This window comes from Melanaphis sacchari, unplaced genomic scaffold, assembly GCF_002803265.2.
Source record: "Melanaphis sacchari strain LSU unplaced genomic scaffold, SCAv2.0 Contig20_pilon_pilon, whole genome shotgun sequence".
NCBI lineage: Eukaryota > Metazoa > Arthropoda > Insecta > Hemiptera > Aphididae > Melanaphis > Melanaphis sacchari.
In genome coordinates this window covers 7,047,129-7,074,231 of record NW_020271042.1, presented here as the reverse complement: position 1 = coordinate 7,074,231, position 27,103 = coordinate 7,047,129, and the positions used below count along the sequence as shown (strand labels likewise).

General features: G+C 29.8%; 1 protein-coding gene across 4 annotated transcripts in view; it reads right to left on the bottom strand.

The window, feature by feature from the left end:
- The window catches only part of LOC112593529 (protein couch potato), a 54,815-nt gene that overhangs the window by 7,196 nt on the left and 20,516 nt on the right, over positions 1-27,103 (bottom strand). For all 4 annotated transcript variants that reach the window (XR_003114601.1, XM_025337949.1, XM_025337948.1 and 1 more), the window contains exons 2-4: positions 4,840-4,917; positions 164-217; positions 21-83 (exon numbers count right to left, since the gene is read on the bottom strand). Coding sequence is in view for 3 of the 4 variants with exons in the window: in XM_025337949.1 (XP_025193734.1) it covers positions 21-83; positions 164-217; positions 4,840-4,917 (195 nt within the window). In the remaining variant the exon portion in view is untranslated. The remainder of the gene's footprint in view (positions 1-20; positions 84-163; positions 218-4,839; positions 4,918-27,103) is intronic.

The window sequence follows — 27,103 nt, the reverse complement described above, 5'->3', positions numbered from 1 at the left end:
TAACATAATATAAAACGCACCTGAAGATCTTGTTTAGCAGCCTCGGCGCCAGCGCGTGTTTGGAACGTAACAAAACCCACTGGCTGCAAAAACAATGAAAATGTCAAAAATATATCATAACTACGATTTTAACACTTTTATTTGGTCAGATATTTGTGCTTACCGAAGCCGTTTTGCCATTTTTGCTTGTAACTTTTAACAGAGATCCTTCGTAACCCTAAAAAAAAAAAAAATGAATAAATAAAAAACATAACATTAGTATATTATGCGACGACAGCAGTATCTGACAATAAATGTACCCACTCGCAACAACAATAAACCGCATTGTAAGATAATAAAACCGATGAACCGTTTATTGTTGTTACGAGAGAGTACGTACATTTGTAGTACAAATTGCAAGAATCGTGGTGCGGTCGTTGTTGATAAGAACCACATTAACGATTGTAGCACTATCGAATTCGCAAAGGATTTCGAGAACGGATCGAATAAGAATGAGTTTTTATATTTATCATATGCCATGAATGTCAATTTCACAATTTCGTATAAAAAAGAAAAAAAAACGAACATCAGTGTCGGCGTGCCAAGAATGATATTATTTTACGATTGGAAGGCGTAGTGCTTTATTTATTATATTATGTAACATCCAAAAACGTTGTTTCCGAGTTGATTATATTTTAAATATTCCCGTGTTGTTCGCAGATATTATATTATTATTTATACATAGAAATTGTTAAAAACCAATCGACCATATTATGAATTTGCATATTTTAGTTGTAAGCTTTATAGTTTCGACTTCCGAGAAAATCGAAGAATTCGCGCCAGGGTGTGCAGAGGGAATGCGTTTCGACGCTAAAGAAATACAATCAGACACTATTTTATGACTGCTGATAATAAATAAATTACTTCAACGCGGTAAACATAATATATTTTATAATTTGATTGTTTATCATTTTAAAAACAGACGTACCCATGGATAGCAATAATGTAAATTGGTTCCGATAATACAGTTTCGTGTCGACGCCATGTGTCACTTAATACAACAATAGGACGATAATAATTCGAATGCTATAAAGCCGGAAAGAAATTTAATTAAACGCGTCAAAACTAATCAAAGAAATAATACAGCGCTTATCGAGAACCTATTTAACGATCCAATATATAAACCAATCGGAAAACGAGTTGTAGTCATTTGGCGAAGCCAAGTGTGGAAGTCTAGATAATATACATGCGTACACAGCGTATGACCTATATATGTATACTATATAGTTACGATTTTGAGACCATGTACACATCTTTTAAGACGGAAATAATATTATTCGAAACGATGGGAAAGAGTGTCGTAGAGGGCGCGTCGATCTCGCGTAAAACCGCGTAGTTTCATCAAACACAAATAAAACACTGGATGGTATCGGCGTAATAAATTTTTGGGACTGCCGCGACCCTACCAAATGGACGCGTTATTAAGGTATTAAAATATTATGAATATAAGCAATGCACTAAGTATTGTTCAACGCAAGTGCGGCGACACGATTGTTTCGTCGGATTATCAGTATTGCTATGTTTGACAATCGTGTATGTGTTATGATTGGTTTTTTTTTTTTTTTTTTTTTTCGCGGGCAGAGATTACGTGACTCGAGTTTCAAATCCGGCCGTGTGTGACACCACCGCCGACGATTTTCGGTGCGTCACGAAAATCGTTTTTAAAAGTGGTCTACGCGATGTCAAATGGCTTCAAAAAGCAATTGCGTAGTATTCGCGCATGGGGAATTGACACGGACGTATTAATGGCGTCTGTCTGCGTCTTACGAGCTCGGAATCGAACATCGATTACTTGAAAACAGTCAACCGCGTTTTAACGACTCTGATTATTATTGCATTTCAACCTGCCCGAAATAAATATTATATAGGTACCCTGCACGATCGGGGGCGAGAGTATTGAGTTCAAAAACATAAACGCGTAATATTCATTAAAGTACACGTTAGTTCGTAGTACGGTTTTGCACGCGAATTCAAATGGTTATTATATCGGTTTGTAGTTCGGCCGTTGCCTAGACACGGTCCGCAATAGGCCGCCTCGTGCCGTGGCCCATGGGGGTCTCGCGCATTACAATATTATATTAAAATAGAAGTTTGGCCGAACGATCGACGCTGTTATAAGATATTATTCGACGTTTGCAGCTAAACTAATTTATTATTAGATTATATTTTATGCTCAAACGATTATAGTATTATAATATATAATCTGTTACCCTGCAGTAGTGTACTTCGATGATTGTCCAATTGTAATTGAAAAAAAAAATATTCAGTCATCGATAGACATTCTGCACAGATAATAACTAATAAGTAAATTAATTTACAAAAAAATATTAAACTAAATTTAATTTCTAAAGGCGTACAATTAACGTAGGCTTTTCCACAGTAATTTATATAGACAAATTTACATAAGCTCACAGTATACGACCAATCAAATGCCGCCAGAGACAAATCTCATATATTCTTTCATAAATGTATAACTGCGATTAGGTTAAATTGTATTTTAAAATACATAACTTGCGCATAAAACAAAATTTAATAACTAAATCAATTATGATTTTAGAACGTTTAAAATTTAATACTCTTATCTAGATATTATAAAAATTAGATTAAAAACATAATAATAATTTAAATCGAATCGATATGGCAGGGATATGCTGTAGTGTGAAAATTGACAAGAAAGTAAAAGGGGTTAATATTTTTTATCGATTTTAGATATTGTTAGTATAAATATATAACCCGATTTGATATAAAAAATTTAAAAAACTGTTATATTAATGTTCTGAAAGTAAAATATACAATCGCAATATATGATTGACTATGTAAGAATATTATACTTATAACTTATAGCTAAAACTTCACATTACATAGGTATATCAACCATTAAATTATAATTAATATGATTACCCTTGTAAATATGTTTAAGAGGTTACATTAGAAAAAAAAATGTTGGTAAAATTATCTTTTTAGTACATTATTGCCAACAGAAATTTCATAAAAAATACAGTTGTCATAAATCCATAACTTAAGAGGTAATATATTTATTTTAATAATTTATATAATAAAATATTTTTTTTCTATTTATTTATTTTTTATTTAATTGGTATAAGCAGTACGCTGCAGATAAAAACGAGCCGCTACGTTAAATATTTTCAACTTACATTTGTATCATTTAAATATTAACTTTATTTTTAAATAAAAATAAATAATAAGGGTGAAATTATTTATTTTCCTATTATTACAATGTTGATATTTTAAAATTAGATATTGTTATTTTTTAAAGCCTTGAGGGTGTTAAGTCACTAACAACACCTCCACCCTATTCTCAGAGATAGACTATTGTGAAATAATATGCACATTACGCAATGATTTTTTTTTTTTTATTTATTATTATATAACCACGCCACAGCTATTTGGTTTGTTATTATGGACTAATATAATTGTTAATTTTATTTGAGTTTTATACACGTATTATAATATAGCTCAAGTTACTGAAACCATGTACCTATTGTGATATTGCTATTTTAGTTGAACTACGGCGTGTTTAATTAATGTATATAATATTATAGTATACGCTCTTCTGATGATCTAACGTTTGTTTAGTAGTTAGCAGGAAGTTTTTAAAACTATAAGTTGGAACATTATTTTTGGTGTAAAGTTAAATCAAATTTTCCAAATTAATTTTATGTTATAGGAAGTACATATAGATGCATGTCATAAAACACAACGATTATTAAATCAATAGAGTTTACATTATCATGCACGAGTTTATATGCGTTTATATGTTTTTAAGTAAAATTAACTACATAGAAACAAAAAGCGTCTCAATAAAATATATCAGAAGTAATTTCCGGAAATAGCATTTTTTTTTTTTTTTTTTAAAGCTTATGAACAACTAAATATATTTTCTAGTGTAGGTAAATAATTTTTGTCAGAATCTACATTCATTCTCTGATTTTTTCGTGAAATTTTTTCAATCGTAAATATCCAATTAAATAAAAATACTGCTACATAATATGATATAATATAGCGTATAATCACGAAGATTTGAAATTTTTCAATGACATTTTAATGTTCAAAGTTCTTTTCTCACCATTTACTACAGTAATAATAGGTACAGATTATTTATAATAGTCATTTTGTATTTAATGATATATACCAAAAATATTATAGTAAATCTGCAAGCTTTTTATAGTTGGTTGAAAATAAGGAAATATAACCAATACTTATATTTTATTCAAATTTATCGACTCTTGTCTTGTGAAAAGTATCCACGTTATATTTATAATATACCTATTATTTTTATGTATAATATAATATAATACTATAAATATTATAATATTATAAAACTATATTTCATTTGATTATTACATTCTTGATAAATAATTAATTTCTAATTATAAAACATGTTAAACATGTTAAATCCTTTTTAATCTTGTAATATTTATGAAGAGATAATAAAACTAATTCAGTATAATATATACAATACACCTTAATAAATATATATGTATATACACACATACATATTATTATTTTACATACAAATAGTTATCACATTATGTGTGTCTACATATTATATAGACAAAATAAATTCTAAATTTGAAAATTCTATAATATGTAAGAAACTAAGAAAGCTTAGTTTATTATTTTGTGATTCGAAATTGGAAACCATTATTGATAAAAATTTAATTTTAACAATAATATACATAGCATATGACCTCAGTAATATTGATTCTTGCGTGGTTGTAGTTCATAATTATATTAGTGTTACATATTTTATACTAAATTATAAAGTTTTTATATTACCTCATAAGCTCGAAACAGCAAGTATAGTTCACGTGGCTTGGCATCCATTGGTAGACCACTGACAAATAACGTCCTTACCTAGGAAAAAAAACAATAAATTCGTTAGATTCTGACTATAGTGAAACAATAGTTGTGTTAGTAGCTAAAATTTTTGTCGAGCAATTTTGCTCCCTTCATATTTAAAACCCCATCGAGGAACCGCCCTTGCGTGTCCACTACAGCGTGTGCGTGACAATTGTAATTTCCGGTTTTCCCGACGGCGATTTTCCATTAAGTTAAATACAATTTGGATTTTCCGTACATAGGTGCGCATTTTCACTTTCATATATACACACACACATACACACACACACACACACACACACACACACACACACACACACACACAAAGTATACGGAATTCTAAATATATATACAGTATACAACATCAACAATGAAGTTTATTTTTTATGGTATTATGTTTTGTACAAAATGTCAATTAAATTAACAAAAAGCATTTTTCAAAAAAAAATAAAATAAATAAAAATGCCTTGTTTGAATATGTTCATACGAACAAACACAGTAATTAATAATAATATTTATATTCAGATAGTTGCCGTAAATGTAGTTTTCATAGTTGGAGTTATACATTTGTTGTTTTTATGTCAGCAAATCTCACCCTGTATATAAAGTGCATTTCATAAGAAACAAAAGAAAACCCCCTGGGTAGTGCTTTGGTTCTCTTTGTTTTTTAAAGGTCATCACCATGTCATGCGGGTGAAGTACGGGGTGGCTGTTTCGTGACTTTTCGAGCCACCGAAAGGTCTTACGGGACAGAGAAACACTCGACTGGGGGAGTAACAAAAAATAAAAAATATATAATAATAATAATAATAATAATAATAATAATAATAATAATACAACAAATATACCCCCTTTGCACGTACGCGTATCTACATATACACGTCGTGGATGAGAAGGGTACCTCTCTAAGGGCACGGGTGTTTTTTAAGAGCCATTGGAAAGAGGAAAAATAAGAGGCCCCAGGAATGTTTAAATACTAGGTGGGGAAGGGACTAGTTCCATAGATGTATATAACAGTGCGCTACGTTATAGGCAAGGCGGAAAAATTTACAACTAACAGAGAATATATAAACATTTTTATAAGTTCATATAGAAATATATTATACAGAAATTTGGTCTCCTGAGTACCGAATGAAATATTCAATTTGCAAACGAATTTAACATAAAAACTTAAAAAGTTTTTCAGAATAAACTTGAATTTTAATAAAATAGTCATACGGTTTGGTATTGACAATAACCAATAACAATAATACATTTTTATTACAGTTCTTATACAATAAATACAGTTATTTATATAACTGTAAATTTAGAAAAAAATATGCAACTATTATACCTATACCTACTCGTGTTACTAATATTATTTGTGAAGTTTAATTAATTTGTCAATGTTTTAACTTTTAAAAAAAGAAAGCTTATATTCTAATAATATTTCAGCGTATGTTTGAAAAAATTTGCACATAATATAATACGTGTAAAAAAATGTATGGTAATGTAATAGTTACAGTCATCAATAATAATAAAGTCTTGGATATACAGGAATCTTGTTTATGGCAAATTATGACATTTATTTCACATACCTAAAAGAGGAAATTATTTTGAAAATGATTTAGCTAGTTTAAGTATGATAATAATTATATAATATTATGTAAAACGACAATAGGATACCTACGTGTGCGATAGTTTCTAGCGCGTTATTTTAATACAAAAATACGTTTTAATGGAGTCTGTTGACTGTGCACGTATCAGAGTAGGAAGCGTGATTAGATATGTCATTTTTTAAAGGGTTTTAGCCATACTAACAAAATTTAACTTTAGCTTTGAGCGTGACTATAACGTATATTTTATAGTTATGATATGTTTTTTTCTTTTTATTCGAGTGTATACAGAATTAATAATTGCCGTAAATAGATTATACTCGTATGTTGGGCGTGTGATCATGGTGCGACGAGCAATAGGATTGGCGTTCGGGTGGAAACTATACATAATATATATATATATGTAAAAAACATGTACCTTGCAGTTCTTTTTACTGTCATCGTCACCACCACACGCACAGGTAGACGAATAAAAATTGACATCAATGACAGAGTGGTGGTGGCGGTGGTATAAAGCAACCAGGTAGTATATAATATAATAATAAAATAAAATGGAGCTTTGCTTGGTGGCCTCGGCGGTGAAGTCGTGGAGGGGGGGGTAGGGCGCCACTACTGACGGCGTGCCCATGGTAACGGCGTTATCAACACAACCGGCCACGGCCGAGTCGATAACACTCTTTATTTATATTTACAAACTTATTTCTGTGGTACACCAGTACAACTGAATTAATGATTCACGAGCAATTTTAATTTCAGAATAGGTATATCTATTTCATGAGAAAATTTTGAACGGGCAATAAAAGCCGGAGCCAAAATGTTGAATATTCTCAACAGTGATCTAATCCAATGCATAAGATCCAAGATAATTATAACATCTGAGTTATTGTATATTATACACGAATCTAGAAGAATCTTGTTTTCTATAAATATTTATTAAGATAGAATATTTATTCTCTAGGAGATGTAATCTAAAGAAACTATGGTTTCTGTGTAATCAAATCATTATTTTCATTAATTTCATCGGTAAAACCAAATAGAATAAAATAATATAGTTTAGAGATTACTCAAATATTTCTGGATCAAGTTAGTTTATTTCTAATTTATTTTTTCTTTAACATTAAAATTAAAATAATACAAAAACATTCAATGCAATAAAAAATAAATAAGAATGCAGAATAACTAACATTGTAATATATGTCAAAAATTTAATATTTAATAAAGATTAGACGTGTTGAGGGGGGGAATAGATGCATAAGTTAATCTTAAATTTTATGTGTGTATTATTTTATTAAATTTGAAATCAAGTTTTTCATATAGCTAGGTAAATATTATAGATAAAGATAGCAAATGTTCTATAAATCAATGATACATCTGGGACCAAATACCTTATCTTCATATTTCGCGGATACGAAATGCCCGTAAACTCAATTTTTGACGAGAATGGACCATTATTTACGTCCACTAGACAATATGATGTATCTTCATCATAAAGTTATACATCGAACGATTACAGGATTTAAAATTTCAGTGCATTATACTTGTAATACAACGTTATTGGTTCAACAAATCGACTTTTGCGAAACGGTAAACGTCGCACCCCATTGCAGCAGTTTGGTCATATTTGAGGAAAATCAATTCGGTTGAGGAGAGATTAAGTCGACCGACAAAATATATCGATGGTAATAAGTCGCACGGGCGTAAAGCTGCAGGGCAACATGCAAGCAGATAGGCGACATATCATCCTGTAAACTGTGACGATTACGTTTATATGGGTCTATTTACAAAACTGTCTTTCCGGTTCGAAGTGTTATTTATTTTTTTTCCTCGGGACTAAATCACGCACGTAAAGATTTCACACACATCCATGTATTAAAGAACCATTCACACAACGAACAACGCGCCTTAACATCTGCACGGTCTATTCATACGTTATAATGATCTTGTGCGTTTTCGATGTAGGTATATATAGTATGAACATGCAATTCGTTTTCGAGTAAAACTGGACTTTTTTTTAATTCCGCACATGTGTGTCCGTATTTGTAAACAAAGCGTTCTTACGATGTATACGGCACATGTTTTAGTCGAACGACAAAAAAATTAAACATTTGATGTTTATAAGAGAAGGCATATGGAAGGTAAATGATTTTTTTTCATTCATCGCGTTCGCGTTTTCATATTTTTAAATAACCCAATTTTAAAAACAAAAAATAAAAACTTAAACAAAGACAAAATTATTTATTATTTTAACGTGTTTATGTATGTAATTTATAGCTTGTAAATGAAAAGGGATTTACGCAAGATAATAATGAATAAAAATAATATAATAATCGTCATATAATACTACTACAGCGTCATCATGTCTTTCAATACTATACTTTTCAAACATAATAATATAATAACGGTGGTGACATCGACAACGATTTTCTGATAAAATATATAGTCTATAATTTTATTTACGTAGGCAGGTACGAAATAGTTCGCTGACAACCAAAATCTTCTAACGGAAGTGTAATTGTTGTATAGCCCAACATATTATAATAACGAGTAATAATGCGAAAGGAATCTCTAGAAAGACACGGACGTTATGTTAAATTTCGAAGAGCCTGCAATTGATTGGAGAAGATGAGTGCGAATCCAGAGGCCAAGTATCATCGTTGATGTTGGAGAAATGTGCATACAAAGAGAATAAAAGCTGTATCGCTCTTCAACGATCGCTGCTGAAGTAATACAAAGTATTTGCACAAACCTCTCGTGACAAGTGTAGGGCAAATGGCATACGAAATACATTTACGTATGTATACGCAGTGCCGGTTAAACAAATTTTGCACCCGCGGGGGTGAAAACTTGTCTTCTAATATTCTCTTGTTATTTTCCTATTGGGGAGAAAAAAAACTATTGTAATCATTCCGTTACAAATGTATACATACAGCCTATAGTGCTTATACGCATTGAAGTAAAAGTATTTTTTTTTAATATCACAGTTATCTAATAGTTTAATATAAAGTAGTTAAATACTGCTAAAAAAATTACACGTTTCAGTGTAATCAAAATTCCTATCCTCTTTAACATATGGAATTGAATATAATATGTATGATATGACCTGCGAGTATAGACTATACAATACATATACATTGCTCATTGCTAAGCGTGTTTTGTTTAATAATACATTCATTGTAGTGTACCTAGGGTTATGCGCTTATATTTAGCCGAGAATTTTAATGCGAAATAATAATTCTTACGAAACAGCGGTTTTCTCGTTAAAAATCGTTTTTCTAATACGTTTATGCCGGATGTTTTCAAAGTTATTACAATATGATGTACCGTAAAGTATGTGGGTCTGTGAGTATTATTACATCGTCGTATAATATTATGTATACACAATATTGTACTATGTACCTATCTCGTAGTGTTTTTTTTTTTTTTACAGTATCATAGAGATTAAAGTATATTGTACATACATAGGTGTACTATTATAATGATAATATATTTTATATTACAAGTATATTTTATGTAATAGATGGTTGGCGGTATACGAAATTAAGGCGGAAATACCCTACTTCCAAACACATTTGTCGAAATCCTTCAGATACCAAACTATAGTGAGTAACCCACCATGGGTTGACATACGTCAGTAATTGTCTCATATATAAGTGCAGTTTTAGATAGATTACATAAATATATAATATATTGTTGGGTAAAAACCTGAAAACAAGGGCTGACCAAAAATATTGGTATAGCAAAAAATTAAATTTATAAACGACGCGTAAACAACGTATATAATTATGATTGTATACGACGTATACGACGGTGCTCAATTCATCGTCATTATCGTCGTGCCGCTTTAGATAATAATAGAAATTAATTAGATAATATTAATTAATTAATAAATAATTAAATAAATAAATAGTTAATTAGATTATACCATGTTGGTGGATATAAAAATTATATAATTTCTTTTTGAACGACAATATCTTTTCAAAAAATAATTTTCATTGAATACACCATCATATTCTCATATTTGCTCGGTGATAATCATACTACCTACATGTCCTACATGTATAATATGTTGATGGATGAGATAACCTGAACAAAAACCACACGAAGTACGCACTGTCGTTGATTACATAATAAAGTTTTTTGATTGATGAAAATGCGACTGTCGACTGAGATAGAAAAAAATAAAAACATATATCATACAAATGTAAAAAAAATTGGATCGAAAATTACAAGGCAGCTTCATTCACGCTATGGTGCATAAATGACGGGCTTAAGTGAGTCACCTTAAATATAGGTTCGACATCTCGATGTGTAGATTGTACAAACATATAAAAATGCCATCCCCGCACCAGCTAGTTTCACGAAACTGTTAATGTTTGGATATGAACTATGTTTTTTATGGTTTGAATTAATTCATTAAATCCAAGAAACTATCATGTCACGTCACTATTAATTTATCAGTATGATACACGACTGTCATGATATGTACATAAGTTGTAGTTTAAACTACTATTATGCCAGTTATCTATTTTATATCAATTATTAATTAATTATCATAAAAATAGTAAAACTATATTTGAAAAAAGTTAAAATGAATATATTTTTATATGAATATGATATTATAATTTTATTGTGATTAATGATTATTATTATTTAATGATTATTCGATTTGTTTTGCAATATAATTATGATCATGAGATAGAAGTTAGTTGGCGTATTTGACCGTGGGGTTCTAAAATAATAACATCGTATGTCACACAGTAAGGGGTCGCAACGTCCTCCGAGTTATCCATCAAGTCGGGTATGAAAACGAGCAAAAGGGACGCACAAGTAGTGCACGAAAACGCAGGACAGCTATACGAAAATCGTCGTCCCACAATCGACTTAAGTCTATTCAAATGAGCTATCTCTTAGATTCGGATACAGGATTGTAATCGTAGTGTGGCAATAAATATAGTAATAATGGTAGTCGTAAATCATTATCATAATAATAATAATAGTGTACTTTTATTAGTATTATACAGTATTATAATATTACTCGTATGTTATTTTATTAATCGTGCGTGAAGTATATAAAAAAAATTTCCTTCTAGTCATTAGTCACGATATTTGACATACACACGTGCATACACTCGTGACAACGAAGGGGTCATGGTGGGAGGAGGAAATCGTCTTCGTACCAGTGAGCGCCGAACACCGTTGTTGTATTGTACGTGTTTGCCGGCAATTTGTCATGACGTTGGGTCCATTCAGGCGGTTTTCGGAATGACACGAGTACGCGTGTAAACAAAGTTGATAAATATAAAATCATAATAGTACCTATAACGTATACTAGTATGGAGGAGTGTGATATCGCATTGATGTATTTAATTATATTAATATAATTATAAATTATCAATAGTGATGATGACTTTTGTTTAGTTACTGTATTATAAGAAAGCATATAATAATTATTTATAATGCGAATAATTGGGGAGGGAAACAGGCGAATTAAGCGGTTATTGCACAGGTGTGTAGGGATGGGATGGCGTTGGAATCGAAGAGACGTTTCTGGGGATCGCGGGAGCGTGTAGCGATAGTAGTGGTGGCGGCGGAGTTCAGTGGACTCGGTCGTGGCACTATAGGGGTGAGGGGGTGGCCGTGACCCGGGGCTGGATCAATAGCGAGGCCGCATGCCTTGTTTACGGTGTATATGTGTATGTATGTATATAATAAATATATATACCTTTACGTGCGAGTAGTAGCGGTGTACTTGGCCCTCTCCTCTATCATTCCTTTCCAGTACTCGCATACACACACACACACATACATACATTGCACCTCTCACCGCACCCCACGTCAATGTGTTTCTCGTCGTCGTACCGAACGCAGCACGCGTTATTATTATTTAAACGTGGTAATAAATAGTTAAGACTTTACTTACACACACACACACACACACACACACACACAAACTCACATACATATATATATATTTCCCTATCCATCGAAACGCCCCTCACCTCCATTCCGTTGAAGTCCTACCCACTCCACACGTTCACCTCAACGTGTGATTCCGACTAGCTTTTATACGGTGAGGGTGAAATTAGATTTACTACAGGGTTTCCTGGGGAGTTGTAAAGTTCTATCATACTATGTATATATGCACCAATAAGTCTATATATATATTGCAAGTATACGGATGTATATAATATATGATATATTTCTGTCATTAAAAATTTTAGCATAAACGGTCAAGGTTTAAAATATATAACGGTACTATGTATAGTAATTTGGGTAGTCAAGTGGGTTCGAGTAGTTTAGTAGTACCTACGGTAGAAAGAAACAAACTTCCATTTTCTAATTCATCGAGGCAATAGTTTAAAAATGTTCGATTTAAGAATATAAACACACTTAAGAATATTCAGGTTGTTGATTTGCAATTTTGCTATTCAAATTGAAAAAAATCAAATTATACACTCTGCAAATGACGTCGCAAGAAGTGATATGTTTAGTGAAGGCGTCTAATTTCCGTAAATTTTCTAATTAGCAATGTCTGAATGACTGTTATTCCCATTCGGTGGCTTCTTTGAGTAAAAATTTTAACAAATATATTCCATTTTTTTGGCTTCTGAAATATTATATGCTCGCCCATCAAATCGATATCGATTCAAAACGATTTTCTGCCACATTTGCGTGTATACCTACGTCTCTTACACAGCTGATGAATATGTTATAATATATTTTCATAATACTTGGTCGTTCATGTTTTCTGCATGAAACATACATAGGTAAATAATATATAAGTAAAATAATCAAAAAAACACCAACTGCGTTCTCTTTAAAAGTTATTGATTGTTTACTATAGTCAGTCGCCTATAGCAACCACGAGTCAAAACAAACACGACCAATAAATTTCAGTTGTGAATAATGTCAAAGTAAAAAAATAATAACAAGAATAAGTATGTGCATAATATAATAATACAACAATAATGCTAACGACGAGGTCAAAAGTATTAAAAATAAAATGAAATACTAATGTCACCCTTAACGTTTAACACTCGTGTTGACAGGTTGACAGGTTTTCGTTACCAACGTCATACTTAACTCGCCTAACGTCGTAGTTAAACAATTATAATTCTCGAAGTATTCGTCCCGCAATATTCGCACATAAACGCACTTACGCAAAATTCCCTAGCTTACCGTTCGAGTCTAACTAATCTTCCATTTTTGGTGTAGACAGATAAATCTCCACTCAATCCTACTCGGTCAGCCTTTCAATTATTAGATGAGTACGATGAGAGCAATAGCTTATAAACTTTAATAATAATAATCCATTAATGTATAAATTCTGTAAGTAGCATTCCGTTAGTATATAGTACAAGTTAAAAACGAAAAATCTGATACATCTACAATGTATAATACATTAAAACATAATAAAAAATGTAACTTGTTGAAGATATTTTGACGACTGTGTTTCCATATCGTACAACGGGTATCTAACTACTATATGGAAGATGTCTCATCTTATTTTTCCGCACGCTAGTATACAACTTAATTATTTGAGTAAATAATGAAGATTAATAATTTTACTTTTAAAATATATTATACAAATTTATCATTAAAGATTTATAAGGAACACGAAAACATATATTTATTTTAAATTCACCAAAGTAAACTAACAATGTATTTTATATTTTATAAACGAAAGGTTGTATCAAGCATAAAATAATCGATGTTATAAAATATATTTCTTACTAAATACTAGGTACTAATCTCAGACCGAATTTAAAGTCGACAATATAAAGCTGCCTTGACAAATATAACCAATCGACAGTTTAATAACGCGTTTGTTATCCGATCAATTTACCACTTGCTTCTCATATAAATCGTAAAATACAGAAAATCAGGAACATTTTCTGAAACTTGTAAGAGGGCACACAGCTTAGTGATTAGTTTCCGGTAAAAACTCGGCGTTTGGAATAATATTTTTAATATAATTCAATTAAAATCCGAAATCTATTTTGTTACCTGTGGCCTTTGGCTATATATTAGAAAAGTAATATTGGTTATTAATGACAAGGCAATATTGGAGTACAACGTAAAAGGAAAAACATTTATAGCGTATAGAATTAGTCGTGGCCCATGGGTTTGATATATTATTATTAATAGATTATCCGAAAAACAACAAATTGCATCTTTTACTCGCGCGTCTCATGTTAATTGAAAAATACGAATACAAATCATACCAAAGACAGATAATTAACGATATATAATTAAATGAATAATATATATTTTACAATATAATAACTTCATTATAGGAGTTGAGCCGGTAATAAAAATTCGAGAGGTTTTATGCGTCATTATATTAATGTACACAGTATTTCAAATATTATATTGTATACTTATATACACTGTGATTATTCAAAACGACTATTATATATTAACTCGTCTGTTATTAAAATATACTTGTAAAATGGTAAGACTATTTTTTTTTTTTTTTGAAATATTAATAATTAATATATCTTAATATATAGTAAATAATAATTTTTTTAATTTAAAGCGTTATTTAATAATATGCTTAATTATAGCATACAATAATCAGTTAACCAAATCATGAAAACGGAATTTTTACTAAGCAAATAAGTAATTACTGTAGCAAATAAATAACGTAGTACTGTGTACTATGCGCCATTACCAAAATATTATTTCATCAATATAATATTGATTTAATTTAGATTTATTATGATTTAAACAAATTATAACGGTAACTAATGTTGTTAAAAAAAAAAAAAACAACTTTTGGTTTAAACCTAATAATTTATTTTATTTAAATATAAAATTATTGATTTACAGGATAATTTACTATTATTACTACACTCTTTATTTTAATAATGTTTAAAATTTTACACTTGTACATTTGATTATTTATTTGTTTCAATATTGTTTAATTTAATTACCCTAATTAATTAAATAAATACTAGACATGCATATTATACTCTGTTTTAAATGTATTTCAAAAACTAAAAATCAAGATGATTGGATGAGTAGTTTTAGAAAATACGCGAGATAAAAATTTTAATTTTAAAATTGATATATATTTATATATTGTATAAGTATAATAATATGTTCCTTCTTTCGCAATCGTTTGATATTTATAAAGTTTTCGCTAATTAGTAACTACTAATTCTCGCTTATATGCGACGAAGACCTCGTGTTTATTTATTTACAAGGAATTTATTAAATTTACTTGTAAGTCAAATAATATACTTTTAGGTACTAATATGACATGAAACTTACAGCTTGCTGTAATTCATAGTACCTATATTCTAACCCGTGCTGTGTAGAATAAAATAAATCGAGCAATAGTGCTTTGTATATAAAGGCGGTCAATCGTTATTTTTAACCTCCATTCTTTTCACTTTGAATCATTTATGCAACGGATGTCATGTCCAATACTCTACTTTACCACTCCTCTGTCCATTAAACATTTAACCACTCCCCAACAATCTTTTCCCCTCTGTGCGTTTCGTTCAAAGTCAATTATTCAACGTTAACCTAGATTATAGACTTTTATGTATTTTTGTTTTGTTTATTCATTCGCTCGTCTTCATTGAAAATGTATACAAATGGCAATTTGGGCTGACGCCTGATACACTAGCGCACAGAGGGGATGGGGAAACCAGGAAAAGGGCGTGACGCGTACACGGGAAATTGGTTTCTATCGGAAGGGTGAGGTTCACAGGGGTCATATACTCATATAATGCTCGTAGTATATTAGGCTAATGATTTTTGGATCCCCTGAAAACGTGGAAACGAGCATTTCGGCGCCATCGGAGACTATCCGCTCAGACTGATTTTACTACTTTCTTTGCCAGAATAATACACATGAGATAAGTCCATGTCACCATGACTACCGTGGAGGTGGGATAGGATATGTTATACGCGACGGTGATGTTAATAATATACTCTTTGGTATAATATTAATTTTGTTTTCATGTGCTAAACATCAACCCTCCGAGTAATTACAAAGTCTTTGAGTTTAATGGCGACACCACAACTACAGTAGTGTACCAGGGACAAACACTCACCGTTTCGTGAACACGAAACGACAAAATGACGAGCCCAAGAGATTAAAATTTCACTAAAGACAAGTGGACTAGACGACATATACGTTGTACAAAAGTAAAAATTATATTAATATTTATGACTTTAATATTGGCTATTAATATTATAGTATACCGTTGTGTGAATATAAGCCACGTGATATTTTCCTTAAGAAATGTAAACATTTGGGGTTAAAAAAATCTCATTTTACTCTGGAAAATTGGTTCGGAGCTTTAGTATAAATACGGTTTATACTATGTAATATATTACGATGTTTTTCTTTTTGTTAGTGATATTCTCCTATCTCTCTTTTAAAAATTTAACTTCTACCACCAGTAAAGTTTAATTAGTGTGTACCAACAACAGTGTATATAATATATGTATGTATATGTGTGTGTGTATATGTGTGAGAGAGAGTATGTTTGAAGCATTTATATATATATATAATTTGGGGATGTTTAAGCAAAATTTACGATCACTTATATTAAAGAAAGAGCTCAAAGTTAATTTTTGTGTGCGGTCATAATATATTTGCAGTTAATAATAATAGACCCATAAATAACGATTTTATCGTTAAAACTTTGGTGTCATATACATTTTTGAAACATCTTAAATACATATTTTTTTTTTTTTTTTACTTTTGTAACTATCATGCTTTGTTAATTTGCATGAACATGTAAACGACCTAGGTTTTAGTGTGAACGATAACTGTTTTTACATTTTTACAAAAGTTGACAAGTTTAATAAATACCTACGTTAAAATAAATGGCTTATATGTATGTTATTATGATTAATAACCATATATAAATTTACCAAATCAAAAATATTTTGACCAGAATTAAATGTGCTTTTTTAATTTATTTATAATATATAGTATAATATATTATTTTATATATTTATCAAGTAAAACTTTATTAAATAATGTTAAAAAAAAAAAAAAAAAATAGACAACAGTAAAATGAACAGATACCTAATATGAGAAATAATTCCCAAAATTTTAAAAGAAACTAAACCGCATTTTATAAAGTATACTTGTATGAATTTTAATATTATTTTATTTTCAAAAAGTAAGAAATTTTATTAAATATCATATACGTTTAATCACAAATTTTGAAATAACACTTTTTTTAGGATATTCTTTAGACACATTATCGTGATTAATTCGTATAGAAAACTAAGAGTTTCTTTTCGTCCTTTTTATCCAAGAGATTAATCTATTTTCAGTGGTAGAGCAACTAAAATTACTTCAATTCAAAGACTATCCCTGACTGTAGTATGGACATCAATATTTTTATTCAGCCCATAAACTTTCCACTTCACTACCCTTGTGCACCCCATGGACGCCACCACGTCGCCACGTCTCTTGCGCTTTACGATTGGCGCCACAGTTCTCCATTGGTCCGGAGCCAAGATAACAGCTGTGCCAGGGCTATGGTACTAAAACTCTGTAGAGATACACGAATGCACAAAATCACTTGAGTTATGTGACATTTTAAAAGAAAAAAAATGCTAGATAGTCATCGTAAATTTATCGATTTTAAAACATTTTTGAACATGCTAACATTTAAATTAAATTTAAAGCCAAAACGTATATTTGTATTTATTTTAAATATATTTAAAAACAATTGGAATTATTATTAAAATGTTGTAGTTAATTAATTTTAATTTTAGATGTGAATTATATATTAACGCTAATATGATTATATAGTTTTAATAAAAAATTGAAAATTTCGGGCATTAGTATAATACTATTTACTTCAGTACGGTAAAAATTTAAAAAATCTATATCTATCTATATCTATACTTGAAATAAATTAAGTAAGCTGAAAATTAATTCAAACTTAATAATAAATACTTAAAAGTTAAATACAATTTGACAACATTTATAACTCAGCTAAGTTTAATGGTAATAAATAATAATAATCGATTATTTGAATAATTGAATGTAATATTAGTTATTGCGATAACCTAACAAAGATAGTTTTTAGTTTTTAAACTATAACATAAATTATAAATTACAACAAAATTTATTATAAATTATATTTTAATATTGTTTTTTTTTCTGTATGGCATAAACGAAAATGAATAAAACTATTCAGAAACAATAATAAATGAAACGTTTAATACGACAAATAACAGCTTGGCTTATTTCCAGTTGAGACTTAAGGGCCGTATACAAAATTAATTGAACACACATGCGTATAGATTATTTCATTTTTCTAAAGTTGTATTGCTGTAAACGGCCATAAGTCATAATATATTTAGCAGCTCCTCTTAGAGAAAAAAAAATTAATTAGAATAAATCAAAGAACAATTGTGTTAACAGATTTAAACGTACCATGTTGTCACACATAATAATTAATTATTAAATAAATACTTAAAACGTGCAAAACCAAACAAAAATACAAAACTGAATTTTTAAATTTTTTTTATTTGAATGAAATACATAATACTATAGCGTGTATAATTTAATCGGTGATGTTAAGTATACAAGAGACAAATACTGTTTTTTAAACTACGTAAATATATCAATAAGAATGAAGAAAAATGAAAAAAATATATATAAAAGTTATTTCCAATTTGATTTTCTACTACATGAATTTTATGATTATAGATCGAAACTTGACGATATAAGACTCGGTACAGTAGCGTAAAAAAAAAATTAGAGAAAAGTTCAACGTTGTCCAATTACAACTTGGACGAGTAAAATGTCTTTTTTAGGAACGGGTCGAGGGGTGAGAGTGCCTCGGGGGAGAACGACTTTGGCACGAAATGTCGCGTGTGCCCGGAAATGTGTTTTAACTCTGTCCCCGAAAAAAAAATGAGTAGTAATCGACTTGAATATCGAAATGGCGTGTTCGTCGCGCAAGGTATATAATATAATACGTCAAGCCCGATGCCGGTGGTAATAAAATGTAATATAAAAATTCAGTATATTCAGAGTGGGTATGAAGGAGTGGAAACTACCAAGTGCATTAAAAATGAAAAATAGTAAAATGGAAAAAATTAGTCACCGAATAACCTACGGCTTTAGGTACCTTCATTATTAAAATATTTTGAAAAAAACTTTATTGCTCCTGGTTTATACGTCGCAGTTGCATTGGTGTAAAATTGTTTGCATGCTCACCGTCTGACTGGTGACAATAAAATAAAAAAAACGGAAACGTTTCGTCGTAGCTTAATATTTGACCAATTTTCTGTATTTCATTAAAATATACATAATTTACTCATTTAATTAAATCATTTGTTATCTATATTTTCCTGAAATTGTTCCTCGTTTAACAATACATGTTTTAAAAAATGGCATAATATTATTATAACGATAATAATATTTTGTGATGAGATACCATAGTATATTACTATATTGGTATGCCTATTATTTAATGGGATCGTAAGTCGTAACGCGCTATAAAATAACGCCGTTTTATTGTGCAAAAACTTAGTACCCAAAGAATCGACGACAAAGTAAATATACGTACAATAACTGAACAAGCTCGCGTCTATAAAATGTATTTACATCCGTTTGAAGTTTCCGTATTTTTATTTTTCCAAATCGAGTAAGATCGAAAATGAAAATGTGAAATAAAAGTAGAAGTAATAAAGGTATAAAAAATGTACCTCCCTATCCGCCCGAGAATGTTCTAAGCGATTACGAAATTCAGGTATAGACTTGTTCCAGAAACAGCCGAGAGCTTTGACTAAAACCATATTATATTAATTTATTCGTGTATAATAAGTCTTGCGCTGAATAGAAATATCGGCGAACGTGCGTTGTCGGACGCGTTAATTCCGACGGTATTAAAACCACAATAATTAATAACATTTATTGAACAAAACGGCGTAAGTGAACGGCGCACCGGGTACGAAAAAAAGATTAAATTACACGGTGTTTTGCCGGGACATTGTCTCTAACCCGTCTTCAATAATATAATATACGAACGCCAACTCGCGCAATAAATCATACTCCTGTCATTGGTTATTATTGTATATATATATATATATATGAATATAAATCCTTTCCTAGTTCTGATATACCTGTATAATATTATGTATGTGTTATACATACATATTATTATAGGTATGTGTTTAAGTGTAACGACGTACCAACGTGTCCAACAAACGAGCACACACGTGCGTTCGTTGTCGTTTGCAGAGTTTAACTGCACAATTATAGAACATAACGCGATGTAATAATATCAAAAAACGATAATACACGTATATGCTGATAATATCACGTAAAGTACTGTTGTATACTTATATAGTGCCATATAATAGTATTTATAATCTATAGTAATATATGCATCGGCTATTGTGAAGAACAAAATACTCTGTATTTAATAGACACACACACATACACACACATAAACACACATTTACACATACAATGATCTGAGATAGGACATTTATATCATATTATTACACTAATAGTCGTCGACTGTTGAAAGAAGTTATTTTTTATTTAATTTTTTTCTTTGTAAATGACACATAACTAAAACGATATAAATTACCACCACGCATGTTTCAGTTTACGTTTGATGATCATTAAATGCGCCAACGGTTTATTTTTATTATATAATATTATATTGTACAAGTATAACAATAGTAACACCTAATAGTCATAATAACATATCGGACGATATTTTGAGGTACCGAGTAATTTATTTAACGTATATCGTTTTACATAATTTTATGACGTTACAAAAACCAGGGCTTGCATTTGAAAAAAATTGTGTTATACGTTATTTACAATTAAAATGTTATACAAATTTTGAATTTAACGTTATTAAAATTTCACGTTTATTGTTGTTCAGAATTAAAACTTCAAGTATATCTTATAAATTATAGCTATTAAATAATTGGAAATTAACTATTTCATTTAATGATATACTTTATATAACGTTTTACGTTAAGTTTTGTTTTATGTTATTTAATTATTCATGTTTATTGTTTTTTGTTATAATTATATTTACAAATTTTAATCGTTTTTTTTTTTTTTTTTTGTCAAATACAACGTTATAATCAAAATTTTATTATAACACGTGTAAGCCTTGGTTCAAACGATTTTAACCTGTTTTAATTGCATCGAATAGTTGAAATTGAATTGAATAAATGAGATTGATGTTGAAATACAGACGTAAAATATGTTGTTAATACTTATTCTTCTTATGTTAGTACCTTTAGTTTTGAAATTCGTTTATGTAAAATTGATTTTATAATTTTGATAATGATGATTGAGTATAATCAATTATTATATAACTCATAACACACAGATACTAAATATAACAAAATTTTTACACGGTACTCAATCGGTTTAAAGTTTTTGCGTAAAACGTTTTAACCCTATTTATTTTTAAAACATTTTGGTTCTAAACCGTTTTATCGGTATAAAGATTTAACATACATAGATAGGCACTTAACTCTTGGACTCAACCAGAGACAGCGAAGAAAACAGCTGTGACTTCGTTGGCATACTGACATACAGCTGTATAATATTATAGGTGTTTATAATAATGAATAGTTTATAATATTATAATTGTACTGTGCAGTCACTGTTCCGGCGGAAGTGTCGTTCGAGTTGGGAAACGAGCGGATGTTCTAAAACCGCGGTTGAACGAGCGCGAACCGAGAAAGCGTGCAAAAATGACAAACTACTCGAGTCGTAATAATATCGTTTAAACACATTTTGGCGTGCGTAATGGAAAAAAAAACGACAAACACAAATACAATATATAACGAGTGAACGCGTGCGCTGCGATTTCACGAATAAATAATAATTGTTATACCATCCGATCGACTAACTTCTCCACCAGAATAAATAAATCGTTCTTCGCCACCATATCCGCTAAGATTTACCTATCAACTGTTCGTACCAGTCGATATCTCGGGCATGCAAAAACGATTTTTATTCCGGTCTGGTCCAAGGCGATCGATATAGTATTGAAATATTGGGTAAAACTGTGACAACTGTGACTGAAAATGTAAACCAATGGCGTACTCTCTAATATTCCTCGGAGTAAAATATTATTTATTACCAATAATAAATATACCTATCTAGTACCATGATAAATGACAGAATAATGTATAGTATAAAATATAAAATATAATCTCAAAGTTGGGTTATAGAGATTCTGAAACAACAATATTTTATCGATGTACACATTTTTAAAGTGCATATCTGTTTACCTGTAAGTTTAATACTACCTTACGTGTATTAAAATACATGTTACATATAATATTATTTATAAAATGTGCTCGCATATTAATATTTAGTCAGCACTTTAACTGTTGTCGTCATATTGTCTATAAAGATGACGATTTAAATGTCCGGAAGTTCAAATGCATACCGTTAATTAATAAAATAGCACGACGAATTTAAAAACGTTTAGATTCAAATAAATTGAACTGTTTTAAATTTCCATTAACGAAAAAACTTTTTCAAACTTGCAATGTTGAGTAAGTATACACAAAATCATTTGAAACACAAACTTTTTGTTAATTTATGAAAACAGAATAGAAACATCTTAAAAGTTACTTCGATTCATGGAAATCTTCATCGTAACGAAAATAAAATTACATTATTCTATCTGTGATATTTAATTTCCAAAAAGAATATAAGTTTTGTCGTGCTTTACCGGCGAATATAAAATTAACTGTCATATTTCGATATAACAAAGGATGGTAAAACTACTAAAACTAGAACGCGACATTATTATAATAGTTTAATCGAATTCGAGTTAATTTATATTACACATATTTTGTTGGTTATTAAAATATATATAGCTAAAAATCTAAATACAATATTCACTTAATTGTATTTTTTACTTTCGATGATTTAAATCGATGAAAAAAAAAAAACCCCGAAATAAACAAGAACATAAATGTAGTAGCAGGTACCTAATAATTATAAGTTTAAAACATTAAACATATTGTTCAATAGCGTCAATGAATGTAATATGAACTGGGAAGGGGAGCATTCGTAAAGCTCATATAATAAACACCTAAGCCAATAAAAGGCAATTGTTAAGTTAAACAATGGAAAAAAAATAAAATGTGATTGTTCTACAATAAAATAATTGTTTTTCTGCTGTAAAACGAGTGTATTCGATATATCAAACAGTGTGAGAGTCGTAAAATGATTTTCAGTTTTAGATTTTTATTCGACAATTGCTATGCCGTTCGTCCAAAAAGTCATAGCTGTTTTATTGCACTGTTGTTAGTAACAAAGGTCTATTCAATACATGTATATGGACGGTTCTGTAAATCTAGAACTAGTTAAATAAATCGAATAATCTGATGTTATAATAAAATAATAAACCAATCAAACGAAAACAACGAAAAAATATCATAATTAATAAGAGCAAAGTGAAAAAAGGGGAAAGCACCGGATGCGACCCATAACAACTCCGTCAGAACATCATCGTAGTAAGAATGTACTTTTATTGTCACAAACTCACAACCATACGTTATACATAATTCTATTAATGTGAGTTATACATTTTGAGAAGCATTGCCTAACGACATTCACGTTCACGCACCCACAGGCACGTGCACTGAGTACACACAAGGTGTTTGTCGTAAATGATGCGGCAGATGCGGGTTTTCATAAAAAATTATATTATACAAAAAACGAACTGATAAGTAATACATTATAATGTAGCGTTGTAATTACTATCGATTGCTGCTACAATAACTGGCGATGAGATCGTCCACTTAGGTACCTGTTGTCAATTAAATATTTACTTCCCGTCTCGAAATCGTACATAATATTAATATAGGTTTGTTAAACGTATTTTTATTGTATCTATTATTATATTTTGTTTGTAACATACTATTTCGCTGGACTTTCATTGACGGAGATATCACTAGGTTGCGGGATGCGTGCTCGATTGAATCGACTTACGCCACAATTCAATTATGGTATGCGAAATGCATCGGTATAAGACATAGGGGGTAGTTGATGGTTATCTATATATACGTGAAAATATAAAACGCGAATCATACAAATGTCACAAAGTTAAATGTCTCAAGTTATACAGTAACATGGAGTTATAACGTGTATTTGCTTAATATAACATACCTATTGCCTTATTGGTACCTATAATATTTATTGGATAACATCACACGCACTCGTTTGGAACGATGTAGGATTGCAATGCCAAAAAAAAAAAATTTTTAAGTTACGGTTATGCAACGATTTCGTTATTGTTAATCGTTTTTGTTAATTATGACAAACACAAAATTGCAGCATTACAAAAACCAAGCAGTATCTTACAATAAATGATTTTCAATTCAACGCGTTTAACCCACTCTATGTTTAATATGCGTATACATAATATATGTTATGTACTCTGCAACAATGTGAGCGAATTCGTTAACAACCGCGAATTTTTCTAAACAACATTATTTTAAAATCTGACCCAATTTTGGCATTGTTATCTAACAACAATAATGCATTATTATTACAACAACACCAAATCTCGTTCTTCCGCGGAAAATACATATATATATATATATATATTTAAGAATCATTTTCATGGTTATTCTTTAAAGGCAGTTTGTATATAATACCTTTTTATTACAAGCTCGTTCACTTTTCACAAAATCTCTCAAAAAAAAAAAAAAAATTCATTAAGAAAAGTCCTTGAGTGAATATTAAAGTTTTGCGAGACCGACTAAAATAATAATTTTCAGAAATCGTTAGTGTGTATTGAAGAAACAAAAGTAAGTAATACATACTAATACACTATTATTCATATTTCGAGGAGCAGAATAATAAGGGATGCCGGAAAAGATGACACCAAAGATAAGTTGTAAAATAGGTGTTTGAAAGAATGATGCAATCAATGTGTAACATTTTACAACTCTTTAAAATAATTCAAAAGTAAAAAGAAAATCTTTGGTTCCGACGATCAAGTACAACATATTATTTTATACGAATATTATAAGTAATAGAAAAATTTTTGTCGAATAATAATATAATACTAATCTAAAAATATTCTGAATTAATTATAATATCCTAATGCCTTATAAATCACATTAAATCGATTAAACATAAAATAGCAATAATTACCTATATAGGTTATTTCATTCGATATACACATTTGACCTCTAATAATTTATTATCGAATGTAGCAAAGGGGCTACAGTCAATAAAACGCATCAATTTCACTGTCTCCATATACTCTTTCTCGTCCTACTCTCTGCGGTGTTAATACTGAAAAAAAATATTAATCCAATAAGAAGGAATTTCCCGCAGCGGGGTGGTGTCATTTTTCATAATTTTTACAACGAAAACTTATAGCATTGGGGAAATAAATTACGGTGACAATAAACTACATCTGACGTTGACCACAGATAATATATATTTTGTGACAAATGATTATGGTATCCTCTATTATTATTATCATGTTATTGTGTACGTGTAACGACAAGTAGCCAAAAGAAATCATCGACATTAAAATAATACATTTTATCATAGAACGTTTCTTCGATCAAATTTTACGTGCGTACATATTACGCTAAGTGCCATCAGCTAGTTAGTCGCGCTAAGTTCGCTTAGCATAGAACGGTAATATGTCAGAAACGTTGTCACGAATATTATTATATCTAATTATTTATAATATAATTTCATGGTCAGCAGATATATTTTTCCAATTAATTTCATATAATTTTTTCCAAATCCAAAACAAATAAGCTCATACTTTATATTTTTTCTTGATAACAAAATGTATTCTAATCTATTTTTAATCTACACGAATAAATATTTTTTCACAAATATGTGTTTATTTGTTTAGAAAATTTAACTATAATATTTACCATTTTATTCCGTTTTATTTTTTTCAAAATGTGTAACAATGAAGTTACAAACAATTCTATCTATAAAAAGAAAATCATTAAATTTTACTCAATAAATATTTATATCATAGTACTCCAAAATTTTCTAAGAAAGTACGAATACTGAATATGTTACGAACTAGTTATTTGCAAAACTCGTGGTTAAAATAACATACATTTGTAAAATACATCTTCGTGAAGTAAAACAGATTTACGATCGATTTATTATTATCTTGTATAGAAAAATAGTAAACTTTTAGGAAATACATTTCAAAAAAATAAATTATCCATGAAATCACTATTGGACCAACCACCTGACGACGGACTTTGACATCCAACCAACCGCATTATTATACTGCTAAAGCTGTGTAGCTATTTTAGTGTATATAATTTTGGCCTCAAAATGTTATAGTTGTCGACGAAATTTTCACATTTGCGTATTTCCTATGCATGTATATTTTTAATTATGTCGTTTATTTCCTCGACCGGAAACGTTGTGCCGAAACTAGAATAATTATCACGCACACACAACTGCACATATAATATAATATAATATGTAGTTATGAGTCCGGTCGGAACGACGCATGAGAACGATAAAATAATATACGCTTATAACATCACAAAAAAAATCCCAGTAACAATTATTATTATTCATCATTATTTTATTATTTTATTACCACTCGTACACG